This window comes from Thermomyces lanuginosus, assembly GCF_041956635.1.
Source record: "Thermomyces lanuginosus strain ATCC 200065 unplaced genomic scaffold VTN49scaffold_24, whole genome shotgun sequence".
In the NCBI taxonomy this organism is placed as follows: domain Eukaryota; kingdom Fungi; phylum Ascomycota; class Eurotiomycetes; order Eurotiales; family Trichocomaceae; genus Thermomyces; species Thermomyces lanuginosus.
Window position 1 is genome coordinate 253,567 of NW_027192358.1, and position 14,979 is coordinate 268,545.

Consider the following 14,979-nt stretch of genomic DNA (forward strand, 5'->3'; position numbering starts at 1 on the left):
GACCAATCGATAAACTCCATTTGAAGATCCCGCTCTTGGCAGGCGGAATAAAATGCCAAGACAAACTAAACCTCTTTGGGACTACTAAGCGAAAAATCCGCATCCACAACTTAGGGCAAAACCATTGGCCTTAGGCGGGAATTGTGCGCGACACGATTTCAATTCAACTTCCAAGTCGACAAACCCTCACCGTCCCTCTGTCGTCCGTCGACGCACAAGCCGGAATTCACCATGCCGACCAGATTCTCTAAGACGCGGAAGCTCCGCGGTCACGTTTCGGCGGGTTATGGTCGTGTCGGCAAGCACAGGAAGCACCCTGGTGGTCGGGGTATGGCCGGTGGTCAGGTACGACAATCGATTGACCTCGAAACCCCTACGAGACTTTGTCGGGAACGTGTTGAAAGGACATGAATGCTGATGGGATACTTTTTGATGCGTTTAGCACCACCACCGCACCAACCTCGATAAGTTCCACCCCGGTTACTTCGGTAAGGTCGGCATGAGGCACTTCCACCTCCTGCGAAACCACTACTGGAAGCCGGCGATCAACCTCGACAAGGTGAATATCTTCGCCCTCCAATTGGTCCTTTCCAATACGTAGAATCCGGCATGGCTGACACGACGGCAGCTCTGGTCGCTTGTCCCCCAGGAGACCCGCGAAAAGTACCTGTCTGGCGAGGCCCCCTCGGATAAGGCCATTGTCCTTGATCTCCTCGCCCTCGGCTACGCCAAGCTCCTCGGCAAAGGCCGAATCCCCGAAATCCCGCTCGTCGTGAAGGCCCGTTACGTCTCTCGGGAGGCTGAGCGCAAGATCAAGGAGGCTGGCGGTGTTGTTGAGCTGGTTGCTTAAACGGCGTTGTTCAGTGTATGGGGTTGGGAGATCGGGCGTTCATTCCCCTGCGCCTTCGACCGGGAATCTGTTCCAACAATGGGGAAATATACATTTCATGAACTAGGGTTATTTCATGGTGATAATGATAGAAAAGTTGTTATCATCGGCTCGCACCGGTTCTGTTTCGATGGCTCGGAGCTACGGGCCAAACAAGTCGTCTCAATTGTCGAGGCATCGGGGGTGGCCTGGGCTACCTGGGATGCGAACTGTCTTGCTTGTGTGTACAGTGAACGGCAGTCGATGTCCCATGCAGGAACAATGGAATCGGCCAAGGTTGTTTGTCCGACCTAGCTTTGCGTAGTGTAGCAGTACGATCCGGCTTATTGTTGAACCTACAACGGCAATAGTAGCACGGCATGCAGCTTCGTTCATATCTTTGGTTGGACAACGAAAGAGTCAACTGGCCAAGCACCAAAGCTACACCGCCCCCGTGACATCTGATTGGCCGATTGCCGGAATCTAGATTCTGGTGAGAGGCTGACGACATACTCGTATGGCCCTTTGGCACTCTTTGCCTTTCAGCATCTTTTCGCAACACGTATCCAGATCGGAAGCCTGATCGAAGACGTACAATACAAACAACCCTTGGGGAATGATTTGCTCTAAGAGAGCAATTATGCTGCTATAGATCCAACTGAACGCCATACCTAGTTAACTACTTGCGAGTCCTATCACCATGAATCTCAATATCTTCCGCGTGCTGGCCGACCTATGTCACATTTCATCGAAATGTATCCTGATATACGCGATCCATCACAATAGAAGCTCCGAGGGTATGGCCTGGCGGTAATGCACCGGGATAGTGTCTTGGAGCTCGCTAACGGCGGTGTCGTGTCATAGGCGTGTCCTTGCTCACACAGGTCCTCTATGCCATGGTGTTCGTCACGCGGTACCTTGACCTTACGTTGCCGTCGCAGTGGCACGCGGATAAGGCGTATCTCATATTCTTCAAGCTGTTCTACATCCTGTCATCGTTCTATATCATCTATTTGATGGTTAAGGTGTATGCGAGGACGCGAGAGAAGGAGAAATCTTGGAAATTGGCCGCGTGGTCGGTGCTGGGTGCTGCCATCGGCGCTCCGGTCGTGCTCGCCATCGACGCTGCTGCTCGCGGGGTTTCGTACCCGAGGAGATGGTTTATTGATGTAGGTGAACAGCCACTCATCCAAGTCAAACTAGCAGAGTAGGTGACCGTTTGCAGACATGCTGGGCCTTCTCCATCATCCTGGAATCAGTCTGCGTGCTCCCGCAACTGGTCCTGCTGCGCCAGACCCGCGTGCCGACGGTGATCGATTCCTACTACCTGCTGACGCTGGGCTCGTACCGAGCGCTGTACATCTTCAATTGGCTCTACCGCGGATTCGGTCCGGAAAAGTTCTGGGATCCCATTTCGGACGTTTTCGGCGTGATCCAAACTCTTTTGTACATCGACTTTGCGTGGGTGTATTATTCGCGCCAGCGGGTGAAGTTGCGCCATGGAGGCATCGTGGACGAGCAAGATTTGCAAAAGGGCTGGTTCATTGGAAAACTCTTGACTTCACGGGCCGTTGTCCCGCAGGACGAGGAAGCAGATCCATTGAATCCCGAATCCACCGATGGCCGCACGCACGGCTGGGGCCGTCGCGGGATCTCGGTTTCTGCGGATGACACCTCATGAATCAGCATGCATGTGACAATGGGTTTCCCGATACCCCGGCAATGTCTTATCGTGGCCGCGCGGGGAACCAAAACGGCTGTACTCGTACTCTGAATGGGAGAATGACTGCTGTTTGATGATGCGAGCAATCCTCGAATTACATTATGGCATTATGGCATGCATCCGGCGATTTTTCGTCTTGGGTCCTCTTTCTGGCTTTCGGGCTGGGTTTGTGGCTGTCGCGATCCATTTTAGACTCTCTCAATGAACTGACCTTTTTCCATCGGGGATCTCATCTTGCGAAGTCCGAACGCCGTTAAGGTTATTGGCGGGCAGTGGGAAGCGGCCTCGGCGTCCCACCGGGCCCCGAGCCTCACCCTTTCTCAAAACGGGCAAGAAAGCTCCTATTACCCATTCTGGGGTGGAACTTGCCGTAATTCCGTAAATCCCAGCATCCTCAGCATCTCAGCCAGTTTAGTAAGCACTTCCCTCACCTACAGCGCCGTGCGGGGCCGTGCGGGATCCGGGCATTCCCAATCGGGAATGCTGCGGCTGAGGCCGCCGGCGGTGGAGCCGAGGCTGAGGACTGGATGTGGCGCCATCATGATCGAAGGGACCTCCGCGAGCCACCAATGCTCTTTATCAAAGCGTAGTTAGATGCAACTGGAAGAGACAAGAAACAGCCACATTCTGGAGGATAACAATCATCGTGTTGACACTGGATAAAGTGGCAGAAATAAGCTTATCGTTTCAGTGAGGATTTATCCTGGGCCAAGCTACGAATAACGTGGCCTGGAAACAGCAGCCGAAATTCCAATTCTGGAATAGGAAGTAGGCACCCGTGCCGCTTAGGTAAGGAGCTTACCCACTTCGATGGGCATGATGGGAAACCCCAGTGGGCCTGTCCGGCCGTGGGGGGCAGAGAGAAAGGCTTAGCCTAATCAGACTCTAACGGATTGACATGATTTTTGTGGATTGAGTCTGTGTGGCACAGATGGCCTCTGCGAGGAGGTTTTACTTGCTCACTTTTGCCTCTGGCTGCACCTCCCAGTCCATGAAAGACGCACCATCTCGTAAGAACGACGCGTCTGTGCAGTGCCATTGGCACTCAACAATATTCTGCGCATTTCTCCCAATTCCAAGGAGTAATTTCGGAGGAATTACGGAGTATCTGGATCACAATATGGGGCACGGGCAGTTTACGAGGGACGGTCCAGACGGTTCTCTGTCCTCAAAATTATGAAGTCTCATGTGTCAAGTACATGAGTACGAGGACGTGCACAAGTACTCTTTCCGGGAGCCGCACGGCGGCTCCCGGAGAAAACGGGATCGTGCGATGCATTCCGGACGCCTAGGTTGATTCATGTACAAAACGACTGTATACCTACTCGCACGGCACTCCATCATGCGAAGCTAACGTAATTGCTTGATCTAAACTTAGATCACTGGATCAGGGACCAAAGTTACCGGACAAAGGGCAAGCCAATTCGGAACGTCGGGGAGGGGTGACTTGAGTCCGGGATTATGTGAACTCAACCACTAGGGTGGAGGGGGACGAGGCTGTTCAATGCACTGTCAGCCATCGTCCATTTGCCGGGAGGCATTCTTGTTTCTAGCTTCGGCCACTCAGCAGAGGAAACATTGGACGAGGGACCACGTGCGGGAAGCGACCGGGGATTTAGCGCGGGCGATGGCCAAGGCTGCAAAAAGAAACCTTCGGCATGCGATAAAATGCACAAAGAAAAAAAAAAAATTAATGCACGGCTTCAGAATGAGACCGTTGCATGCAATCATGCATGCAGACAACGTGCGGACGGTCCCTGGATTCCCACCGCTGATGTCCTTCGCATCGAATTGTCGATGTGCCAAAGACGCGGCCCACAAAAAGCGGATGGTCAAGACAAGACCAGACGGTCAGCTCTTCTTCTTCTGCTTCTTCAGCGTGTATGAAAAAGCGAAATGTCATGCAAAACGACCATCATGTGATTGTGCGATACTCCGGATTCGAGGAAGTCACTATGTAATTCCGAAGGATGCAAACCGAACGGGCAGCTATCTCCTACGTCCGAGCGGAAACTCGCTTCTCCGAGCCTGCGGGATGAGTGCGGCCGAACCACTCAGCGCGCCATTGGTAATCGCACTGTCCACTCCCTCCTATTGTACCTGCCTATCGCAGTATGGTCAATCGCTTATGGCAGACATGGATCTCAAGTGCCCAGCGGTCTTGGCCACCGAGTGAGATGACCCCGCTAATAACTTAAACTTTTGTGCTTGCCAGTCCGCTATGCTGAATTGGGCCGCTGACTTCCTCATCGGTGAACAAGCGATGAACCTACAATTGCCTTCTCGGTTAGGGAACGGGAGCCAAAGCGACGCCGTTGAAGAGCCCAGAGAAAAGAACCCCAAAGTCCCTCGCCGGATTTTCCCTCTCCGGATTTGGGGCTCTGAGATGGGCAGTGTCATGTTCTCAGCTTGCCCTAGAATTCTAGTCTCATTCGGTCGGTGCAGTCCTGGAAGACAAGACAGACTACTTGGAGGGAGTAGGTACCTGCTGCTTCGAAAACCCCCACGGCGTGTTTGTAGAAAGAAAACGTTCGGAGCTGCTCTGCACAGAGAGCCCGGACATTTTTTGTCGTTCACCTCCTTCCACATCCAAGTCATGTGCACGCCATTTTCGTAGAGACCGGCGCAGAGAGAGATGCACCGATGATTAGCCGAAATCGTGGCTAACCACGTCATAAGGAAAATCGCCATGGGAAGACTGAGGCGATCTAGCCGTCCCGTCGAACCCATCGGCGGATCCATTCGATTGGCTAAGCGCGCAACGGCCCCAAGCTGACTAACCGGTTCAGGTCAGGAACAATACGCACAAGTGGATTTCACCTGTCCCTGTAACTTTACCGGCGAACGTGCGACTCGTATGGCGAGATGACGAGTACCTGACGAGCAAGTCTGCAGGTCGGCGTCCCAGCATGATTCAAGGGCCATGGCGGCTATCTCTGCCCTAAACCGCGCACTGGCGGTGCCCGTATCCGACGAATCTTCGACCGGTGGGTCATCGGTCACGGGTTGAGCATGATACATACTGTTCTTTGGGTTTGGGGGCTAGCCCTGCTTCAGGTCAAGGACGCTCTGGTGGATACGATGGGGGGGAAGCTAGGTGATGTACATCCATCAGTGCGTAGGGCAGGGCCCCATGGGTCTTTTTCGATGCGCTTCAGCCTCCAGGTGGAATACATATGTAAAGGCAACAGCAGGACCTGAACGGTCATGATTGGCAATTCGCAATTCCCGCTCATCGTGCCTTGATTCTTCTTGTGTAGTCCTGTCGCGGCCGACTTCTGTCTCGTTCTTATTTTTTTTTTTTTTCCCTCCTTCAATATTAAACTACTCTCCTCTCCGCGTCGTCCGCAGACCGGATGGATTCAGCTGGGGCAGAAATCTAAACGTGCATCGCTGGGAACGGACTGTCGGTTTTTCTCGGTCCCAAAGCGCCCGCTTGGTTGGCCCGACTTGCCTGCATTTTAGACGCGTTGCATCAGCCCTGCTGGGCAGAGAAACAGACAAAGCACAGATCGCCGAAAGATTGCACCGAGCTGGAGATCACCTGGACCTTAAAAGTCTCCCCGCAGCTTCAATCAATTGCCCCGGGTTCCTCTTCGATCCTTCGCGCCTTATCAATCCTTGACTATCCCAGGGTAGCGTCATGCTATCCTCAGATTCCTGGTCACCTGTCGAAGTCATGTCGTACCCCCTGGATAACACAGGGCCGTCTGGAGACTTCATGAATCCGGCGGATCCTCGATGGAGCAGTATGGCCTCGGTATGTTCGTCGCAAAGGAATTCATGACCAACGCGCGCGTGCAGAATCCTTTGCTGACCATTGTTCGACAGTCTCCTTACATGGCGGCGTCAATGCCTTACTCTGCTGCGACGACAACCACCACCGCGGCGATGACGCCCGTGAGTCTCACGGACAGTAGTTACTATCCGGCACAGCCCAGCCCGGCATTGAGCAGTCATTCGGACTACCCGTACCCAGCTGTGGAGGCCCCGAGTCCTGTAAACCCAGGGCTGGGCCTTAGTTCGCCCTACGCGCCAATGATTCCGTCGTCGCATCCGAGTTACAGCTATACCTCGGGTCAGATGGAGATGGGATCCTACGGCAGTGACGTTCATTACAAAGTGAGCGACACGCATCGAGCCAAAAGAATGCGAACGATGCGGCCATCGAGCACGACACCTCCGGCTCGCCAGTCGCCCGTGCGCATCCTGCCGCATCCCGACGGCCTGCAACGGTTAGAGCAAGAGCGACGACAGGGCCAAATTTCCGAGTCGCCGCAGCGCGAGACGCAGCGTCCGCGAACGACACGCGGTCGTCGAGACCCGCAGGCAGAAGAGGAGGATGCCTACGTGGAAAGCCTTCGCGCGCAAAATCTGTCGTGGAAGGTTGTGGCCGAGATGTTCCGGGAACGATTTGGAAAGAACTCGACCGAGGCACGGCTGCAGATGCGAATGCTACGACGACGGAAAAGTGCTGCCGCCTGGCAGGAGGCAGATGTGAGTATGTACCCTCTTTCTTGGTCTTTGCCGCAGGGACATTGCTCATATGGAGACAGATTCCTATCCTCGTCGAGGCTTATGAATACTGGCAGAGAGAAAAATACCGCATCATAGCTGCCAAAGTCCGTCACCCCCCTCCCGGTTTGGCTTCCTTGATATCGTTTGCTTACAACTCGTAGCTACAGGAATTGGGCGCATCTCGAGTATATACCGAGCATGAGATTGAGTCTCAACTCCAGAATATTCAACGAAGCCCGTCACCCGACGAGCATTCAGTACTGTCCCCCACTCAATCCAATCCAGATGAGCTTGGGAGATGCCGCGGACGAAAACGGCGACGAGGAGCCTTATGACATATTCTCTTCTCGATATCATTTCCGGATCTATATATGTGGTTCTAACTCCCTGTTCTTTTTTTTTTTTTCCCTATGTATACGCTGTATACATTCTTCGGAGAAGGCATTCTTACAACGGTCGGTGAGGGTTGGGATTTCATGCATTTGGGGCAGCCTGTTTTGATCATGGAACGATACATTTGATACAGTGACAACGTTCGATGGCCATGCATGTACATAGAGAAATGTGGTCTGAGGTCATTCTGGACAAGGGTGACGAGGAGATACTCGTGTAAACGACGATGATTCGTTCAAGCATTTTTCAGCCATCGAGGACCTGAAACATCAACAGCACGCAAGATTGCAAATTGATTTGTCCTCGGCCCTTGATGCCTCCTCTCTCAAGTTTCCTTGCTGAGCGTTTGAGGCTTTTGAGTTGATGAGAAAGGGGAAAAAAAAAAAAAAAAAATCTGGCCCTAGCATCCAGGAATGACGGACGTCTAGCGTCAATCTGATTGGCTGACTACAGGGGAGAGTCCGAAGTCCGAACCTCCGGGCCTCTGGGCCCGTCGTTCAAGGGCCAAAGTGTGCCTTGCGTGGAGACTCAGATAACCTATTACGGGCCGAAAACACTCCAGCCCTACTCGTAAGAAATGTTTAAAAAAAGTCACCATTTCATTCAACGGCTTTTTATTACATGCCAAGAATCACTAGCCCATGCCCTAAATACTGATCATCCTCAAAAACCTTGCAAACCCGAAAGCTGCCTGACTCATGCAGAATCGGTCTGGTGATTTTGAACGGACTATTGAATTCTGCCGTCTCCCGAACCCTGTCGTTGTTGTGGATTTTCGATCAAAACCGGTGGCTTGGAAAACCACACTTTAAACCAACTTGGCAGCTGGTATTCTACGCGGCTGATTATCGATTTGACCAATTGCCCATGGAGACCCCAAGGGAGAACACATACATACTCGTCGTGTGCCTCCCTCAATCGCTTTCCTCGGCCCAGCCGTTCGGGAAAAATCCACCCGAGGAACGCGGTAAAATTATATAACTAGCGAAACGGCTAATTTTGACCATTATTACAGTACGAGGTAACTAGTTACGGTATTGAATTAACTTTCCCAACTTAAAGTTTCACTGCGGCTTTCATTGATGGACGGGATCCTTCTAGAAAATTACCCTTTCTGTCGCCCTGCAGGTAAGCCAAGACTTCCTGCATTCCGATTTTCCGTCTCCCCACGTCCCAAAGGCCAGGTGAAGACTATGATTTAACCTAGGTTTCCAGGGCCGTAATGATGAAACGCCAGTCTCAGGTTTTCTTTCCACAAGTCGATCATTGATCGGATGATCAGGGCGCATATACAGTATTTTTGGCTCACGGGACAGGAGTATACGAAACTCTCTGCGACGTACTGGATCCGGAGGAATGCGTCAGCAGGATTAAGAGATGGGTCCGTTAGGGCTTCCTTTTTTTTTTTTTAAAAAAACATTTGACGGATACTTGTACGCTCCTGAACTTTATCAAATGCCTCTTGTAGAATATGCCAAGTAATGGACAAGTGTGATGGGTAAATCTACTCGTATGCCTCATGAGGTATTCATCCCTCGTACTTTTTACTGGTCGGCTCGTGATCGGGAAGTATATTGAGAAAGGGTCCTGTAAACTTTCATTGTCGAACCTTCCTATTATTGACTGTACTCCGGCCCAAGGTTTGAACTATGGACGAACCCTACGCCCTACATTATACGACAACAGGTGAACCTTCAATTAAAGGTCGGAAAGTGTACTTACAAACTTTCAATGCTGCAAGCTCCAATTTCTGAATGAATCAAGTCTCTATTATGCTGGCACTAGTAGCCAGGGCGCGCGGTCTCTGAAACACTGTAAGTACACCTTTTTTTTGTGGGGGGGGGGGTTGATCATATGGATGCCTTTGTAGGGTCAATTCAGGCTGCACCGGAAAAGCCTACATAGCAAGAGGGCTTTGCATGCGACGCTCAAGAGGATGCTTGCCCCAAATTCCATCTTGGTTGGTTTTCGGGACGCTGGCCATAGACGACATAGCTGGGAATGTCAACGTGGTCAGTTTTATATATCAGGATATTGGGAGTGTTTTGAAAGGGAGCGGAATACTCACAAGTCGAACAGCGAGTGAATGTCGCGTTTCCGACCGTCAGCCCGCGCCTGGCTGGCAAGAAGAATGACTTCCTCTTTACTCCACTGTTTGTACCGCGTCAACGCAGCCAGAGCAGCGCCCTCGAAGCCGCTCGCTTCGCCCTGGATTTGACACCAGGCACCAACTTTCTTCTGCACGAAGAGGTTAATTTCTGGTTTCATACGCTTCAACGATGGGAAACCGACAAGATAGGGATCCTTTGGCCAGACACCGTAAGGAATGACAAACTTCTCCACGTGGATGTTTACGAAGCCCGCCTCCTTGAACCACTGCTCCAGCTTGGGTCCCGGGCAGACGTCGTAGCCGGCTTTCGCGAATGCGCCATGGATTTCATCATAATACCGTTGAAGGCCGGTGCCCTCTAGACTGTCGTCTTCCGAGTAGGGGTTGCCGTCCCAGTCTTGGAATTCGACCCAGCCGCCAGGCTTTACTGATCTGTTTTCCGTTAGAGATCAAGAACGAGAATCAGAGTGCCGTTGTTGATGGCACACCGATAGCATTGCTTAATTAGCCTTCCAAAGTCCCTGATCGAGACGGCCAGGAATCGCGCGTGTATAAAATCAAATGGGTTACGTTCATACACCCATTCCGACTCAATGTCATCTACCAGGAACTTCACGTTCGGAGGAACCCTGAGAAACGTTCGTCAGTCAGGCGAATTTACATGATCTCTTTGGCAAGACAAACATGGTCGGCTGGATCGGGCTCAAATCACAACCAATCACCTAGAACGAATGCGGTCTTAGCATTCAAGTTCATCCGAGATTGCCTTTGGCAGTAATATTCATTACCTCTGCCTGGGGATTTTCATCCGCTCCAATGAGTTAGCATCCGTATCCTGCAGAGACCCAAACATCAAACCAACCAAAATCAATGGCCCAGAGACCTGTCCCGGTCGCCAGGTCGATCACCCGTTGCGGCCTCTCGATCGGCGCCAGGTAGAGTTTTCCGTGCAACAACGTGAGAAACATCTCGTGCAGCATATCCAGGCGGTCGCTTTCCGTTTCATCGTTGGGGAGCAAGTACGCTAGAGTCTACCGATCAGTTTACACATCTTGAATTGTTCGGCAGGAAGAGGTTCAGCTCGTACACCCGTCGCGAAATTTATGGTACCGACGGCCATTCTCATGGCGATAATCGAGTACAGACGAGGTCAAGGAGGCGCTGTATGAGGATCTACGGTATTTTGTCCACGGTTCTGCGTGAGCTTGCGTTTAGGCTCCGGAGAGCCACGGCATTAATAACACATACAGCTCATCGCCATAAGCCGAGTCATTCTCATACTGTGTGATTGAAGTGAGCAGTGCGCTAATGCAGCGCAATGAACGGATGTCGTACCGAGTTGTCCACCTCCACGTTGGCCGAGGCGTTTGCGGTGGGCGTAATCGCTTGTTCTTGAGCGGACGAGTCCGTCATGGTGGAATAATTCTCCGTTAAATTCTAGGAAATTGGTTGATTGCTCACACGCCAATTTTTAAAAATGCAACGTTCTTGTTGTATACAGCACCGTTCAAACGATAACTGGAGAGCTGCTAGCAAATTCTTTGTATCACGTTCCTATATGCCCAGCGCGCGGTATTCTGGGCCGGTATTCATATGCGCACGCGGACAAATTTTTAGGAGCTTATTTCATGGACGGCGTTGCTGTATCTCTACCAAAACGGTAACAGAAGCTGCCGTCTTCTAGAGAGCCCGGTGACATTAGTGTCTTTAAATCGGGGGAGTCAAACACAATATCCAAAGCGCATGCGCATGCGAGCCAGTTGATATAGAAGCAGTCTCATGATCGAGTACGCGACGGGGGGGGGGTGTCTAAGCTGGGCGGAGAGGACCCTGTATGATTGGCGTGCCAAGGTAGAAGAAGAAGGCTATGTTCCAAGCGCGGTGCAAGGGTCTTTTCGAGAACGCAGATCAATCCATGAGTTTCCCGATACTGGGAACAGGACGAATTCGTCCGATGCTTGGATGAGCGGAAAGTTAGGGTTGGAGTTCTGGACTACGAGTGGAACTTTTTACTGAACTCGGACGTCGGAACCTACCGGAATCTGGAACCAGCGATGCATGCATCTTTTCGTCGAGGGCCTGAGCGACGCGTCGATGACGAAAGAAATCAATTGCTACACGGCTACTCTCGGCTGCAGCTGGTTAGTACGAGTACTCCGTAGTTGCGATGCGAGTAATGTAACATTGAATGAATCATTCAGCAAGGGAGCGGACCAAATTCATGACAACTTGCTCGCTACGAGTCAGTTCAGCACCATGCCGCAGGCTGCAGGTTGCAGGGAAGTCGGCATGACCGGTGTCCCTATAAGCACCTTGAGAATTCTGGCAATGATTGATACATTGTCAGTACGAGTGCATACTTTCGCCGTAGACATTCAAAAGTTATTAACTGCTGGAATGGAGGAATGTATGGAGCAGTCTAAGCTATGTACCGTGAAAAATGTTCATCTGAGGCTTGCTCGTCTAGTTCCGCATGGAGCTTGTGCCGTGAATTCGCCGATCGAGTACGGAGTGCGTAACAAGATCCCCGTTACTCGTAGCTCTTCCTCTCGTTCGTATTTCTGCAAGTACTCCGTCCAGATGAGAGCAGATTATCTTCCGGCGTCTGGAATCGGGACCCGCGAGCTGAATGTACAGATCGAGCCAATAGACCAATGTACAATAAACGTAACTGCCGAACGCTGCTTGATTCTACGAGCACGTGCACGAGTACCTTGGGAGACAACTGGATTGATACGCCCATGGTACATGTTTGGTACTCGGATTTCCCTAAGAGTACGAGTACAGAATGGTGGATGGCCGCGTGCATAACTGTGACAAACCCCGCATTACGATTCATAATTTTGGATGATCTGAGCCAAATATAGCTAGCACAGAGCCGAATCCGAAGCGCAACCAATGAAATCTGTTCCGGCTTCCGTACAAATCCGTTTACTATTGGCTGTCAGGGTGCATAAAAATATGTACGGGTAGAATGTAAGATACTGGTACATGGTTGTAACTACTAGTAACTAGTTATCGAACAAAGTGTGCAAATTTGTAATTTTGAGCCAGCGATCGCTGATCGGAATGAAATCGGAAATTCAAGACCAGGATCAAATAGCAAATGATCGCCAATTCCAGCAGCTTGGGCAAAAACCCACTGTTCATCGACCTATAAGTGAAACAGCAAGAACTGGGGACACTGATTATCAGCTTCCAGCGACCTCCATTCGCGACTGAAACAAGATCCTCGATTCAATCGCAGTGGGCTGTGAATGCGCTCTGTGTGAGTTGAGATTGCTGATGCTGCAAGAAACCGAATCATCGCTAGGTCGTCATTCGCACGAAATCGAAGATCACACTTGGCTGCTTGCCTGGATGTACAGTAATGAAATATCGGTGGAACCGACACGCTCCAGTGGACATGCTATTCTGCTTTTCGAGGTGCGATGTTTGAAGGTAGTGTTCATTTGAAGATTCATTTGATTGATCATACTTCATGAGATGCCTTTTAACACATATTGCAAAACCCTATAATCATAGCGTATCTCATTCGACATCTCGAATTAATTTCCCCAGTCTATGTCAAGAGCGCCGAGACAGAGCATCGCTCTGCCGGACTCAGTGACGTTGATGGGCTCGATCCGGCTGGCGGTGTTTGGTTGATTGCCTGGAAGCCGTGACAAACGCGAGCAGGGCCGGGAAAATCAGCTGGCTCGGGACTTGGGCCGGGTGTTGGCGGCGACTGGGGAGACGTCCGGTGGAGGAATGCAGCCTCTAGGTCTCGTGGTGACACAAATTCCGCGTCCTGCGCGTAATCTGCGGCAATCCTGGCCCAGAAGGCGTCTCGATGCAACTCATATAGTCTGTGGAGGCGCGCGTAATCGATACGAGGCTTCGTCTGATCATTGTTGGTTGCGATCTTGGGAAGGAGAGAAACCAGCCCGCGTTGCGGTGCCCGTGTCCGATCCCGATGTCCACTCCGTACTTCGTTCTGCTCTGCCAATTCCGGGCTGGATGGAGGAGAATGGATCGGCATCGATCCCGACACCACCGGCTCGTTGGACGAAGTGGACGATACCGACTCGGTGCGTCGCCGTCGGCCGCCGCCGGACAACATCTGATGGTAGTGAAGACGGCAAGCCAGCTCGGTCTTTTTCAGATGCGCTGCAATGTGCTTGTATGGCATCTTATGCTCCCGAGTGCGGATAAGGTAGTCTTCCTTTTTGGAGGGTCAGATCGATGTTGCTCCTTCGTGTCTCCTTGAAGCCGGGTTACCTCTTCCTCTGTCCATGTCCTGCTTCCTGACGACGTTCGACGGTGGTGCTTGTGCACTCGATTGGGCCGTTCGCGTGGTGAACGTGTTAGGGATGCCACTGGATCCTGATCCATCATGTCGTTCTGATGCATTGTGGGAGACATTGCGAAACGAAAGCACCGACGAAGAGAAGGAGCAGTCAATTGATTATTATTATTATGGCGAGATAGTATAGGGATCCGCCAAATGACCAGCAGTTGGCAGCAAAAAGGATGCACCGGGCAATGGATTGAAGGATCGGGGCGACTCTGCCAGCAGAGCTCGTAGACTAGGGGGGGGTTTATCGGGGAGAGAAGAGTTTCAACGGCCCAACACATTGTGCTTACGACGAGGTATTTATTTATTTTGTTGGCGTCGTCAGCGTTTCAAGAGCTTGCTCTGGGGATTCCGCATCTGAGACCGAGACTGCTTGATCCGCGGGGAAATGCCGGTAGCGACGATGCTGTGATCGTTTCAACATAATAATTTACAACATGCTCCCACTCTGCGGTGGTGTGCACTTTGTTTTACTAGCTTGCCTTGCATGAACTGCAGGGCCCTCACTTTGCCCGAAGGAGAAGGGAGGCGGGCCACTAAGATCTCCGCGCATAATAAAGGTAGCCCGATCGAGTTAAGCGCCAGGATCACCCCAAACAGAGAGGGTAACACTAGGCCTCTGCTCCCTCTGATCGCGATGCTCACCTCGATCCATCGCGGGCGATGGACTTGGCCCCAGATCTCAGGAATCAACTCTATCCAGCGAAATGGCCGAGTCTCGAAGGGTCGGACGCGAAGCCATGACCTGTGGTGGGAAGAAACGTTGAAACTTGGGTGTTTCAATCTAGGTTAGAGAGAATTTGGGAATTTGAGAAAACAGTTGATCCGTGCGATGGTGTAAATAAAAGCACTGGCCGCATAATTGGCAGAACGGAGGAAATCATGACCTTGGAAGTGTCTGTACAATGACACAATCCTCTGGAGATGCATGCAGTAGTTCCTTTTTTGTGGGAAGTCTCAGAGCCTAGTGCCCGGACCACGGAGTACATCCGCCCACTAAAAATTCGTCGACCGTGGCTCCCAGAGGACAC

At 51.6% G+C, this 14,979-nt stretch overlaps 6 protein-coding genes across 6 annotated transcripts; 3 read left to right on the top strand and 3 right to left on the bottom strand.

The window, feature by feature from the left end:
• Positions 1 to 231: 231 nt before the first annotated feature.
• VTN49DRAFT_2018 (60S ribosomal protein uL15) lies at positions 232 to 850 on the top strand (the record flags this gene model as incomplete). The annotated part of the gene is made up of 3 exons (XM_069409697.1): positions 232 to 345; positions 443 to 559; positions 629 to 850. The coding sequence occupies 3 exons, from the start codon at positions 232 to 234 to the stop codon at positions 848 to 850; spliced, it is 453 nt and encodes a 150-aa protein (XP_069269775.1).
• Positions 851 to 1,568: 718 nt separating this feature from the next.
• Positions 1,569 to 2,549, top strand: VTN49DRAFT_2019 (uncharacterized protein; the record flags this gene model as incomplete). Its single annotated transcript, XM_069409698.1, has 3 exons — positions 1,569 to 1,665; positions 1,733 to 2,037; positions 2,094 to 2,549. The coding sequence occupies 3 exons, from the start codon at positions 1,569 to 1,571 to the stop codon at positions 2,547 to 2,549; spliced, it is 858 nt and encodes a 285-aa protein (XP_069269776.1).
• A 2,689-nt stretch (positions 2,550 to 5,238) lies between these two features.
• VTN49DRAFT_2020 (uncharacterized protein) lies at positions 5,239 to 5,612 on the bottom strand (the record flags this gene model as incomplete). The annotated part of the gene is made up of 2 exons (XM_069409700.1): positions 5,239 to 5,367; positions 5,430 to 5,612. The coding sequence occupies 2 exons, from the start codon at positions 5,610 to 5,612 to the stop codon at positions 5,239 to 5,241; spliced, it is 312 nt and encodes a 103-aa protein (XP_069269777.1).
• Positions 5,613 to 6,234: 622 nt separating this feature from the next.
• On the top strand, positions 6,235 to 7,444 carry VTN49DRAFT_2021 (uncharacterized protein; the record flags this gene model as incomplete). The annotated part of the gene is made up of 4 exons (XM_069409701.1): positions 6,235 to 6,351; positions 6,423 to 7,088; positions 7,148 to 7,213; positions 7,271 to 7,444. The coding sequence occupies 4 exons, from the start codon at positions 6,235 to 6,237 to the stop codon at positions 7,442 to 7,444; spliced, it is 1,023 nt and encodes a 340-aa protein (XP_069269778.1).
• Positions 7,445 to 9,430: 1,986 nt separating this feature from the next.
• VTN49DRAFT_2022 (uncharacterized protein) lies at positions 9,431 to 11,025 on the bottom strand (the record flags this gene model as incomplete). The annotated part of the gene is made up of 10 exons (XM_069409702.1): positions 9,431 to 9,497; positions 9,571 to 9,740; positions 9,795 to 10,044; positions 10,101 to 10,241; positions 10,297 to 10,334; positions 10,401 to 10,423; positions 10,475 to 10,636; positions 10,700 to 10,785; positions 10,861 to 10,892; positions 10,948 to 11,025. The coding sequence occupies 10 exons, from the start codon at positions 11,023 to 11,025 to the stop codon at positions 9,431 to 9,433; spliced, it is 1,047 nt and encodes a 348-aa protein (XP_069269779.1).
• Positions 11,026 to 13,174: 2,149 nt separating this feature from the next.
• On the bottom strand, positions 13,175 to 14,016 carry VTN49DRAFT_2023 (uncharacterized protein; the record flags this gene model as incomplete). Its single annotated transcript, XM_069409703.1, has 2 exons — positions 13,175 to 13,816; positions 13,873 to 14,016. The coding sequence occupies 2 exons, from the start codon at positions 14,014 to 14,016 to the stop codon at positions 13,175 to 13,177; spliced, it is 786 nt and encodes a 261-aa protein (XP_069269780.1).
• Between the last annotated feature and the right edge of the window lie 963 nt (positions 14,017 to 14,979).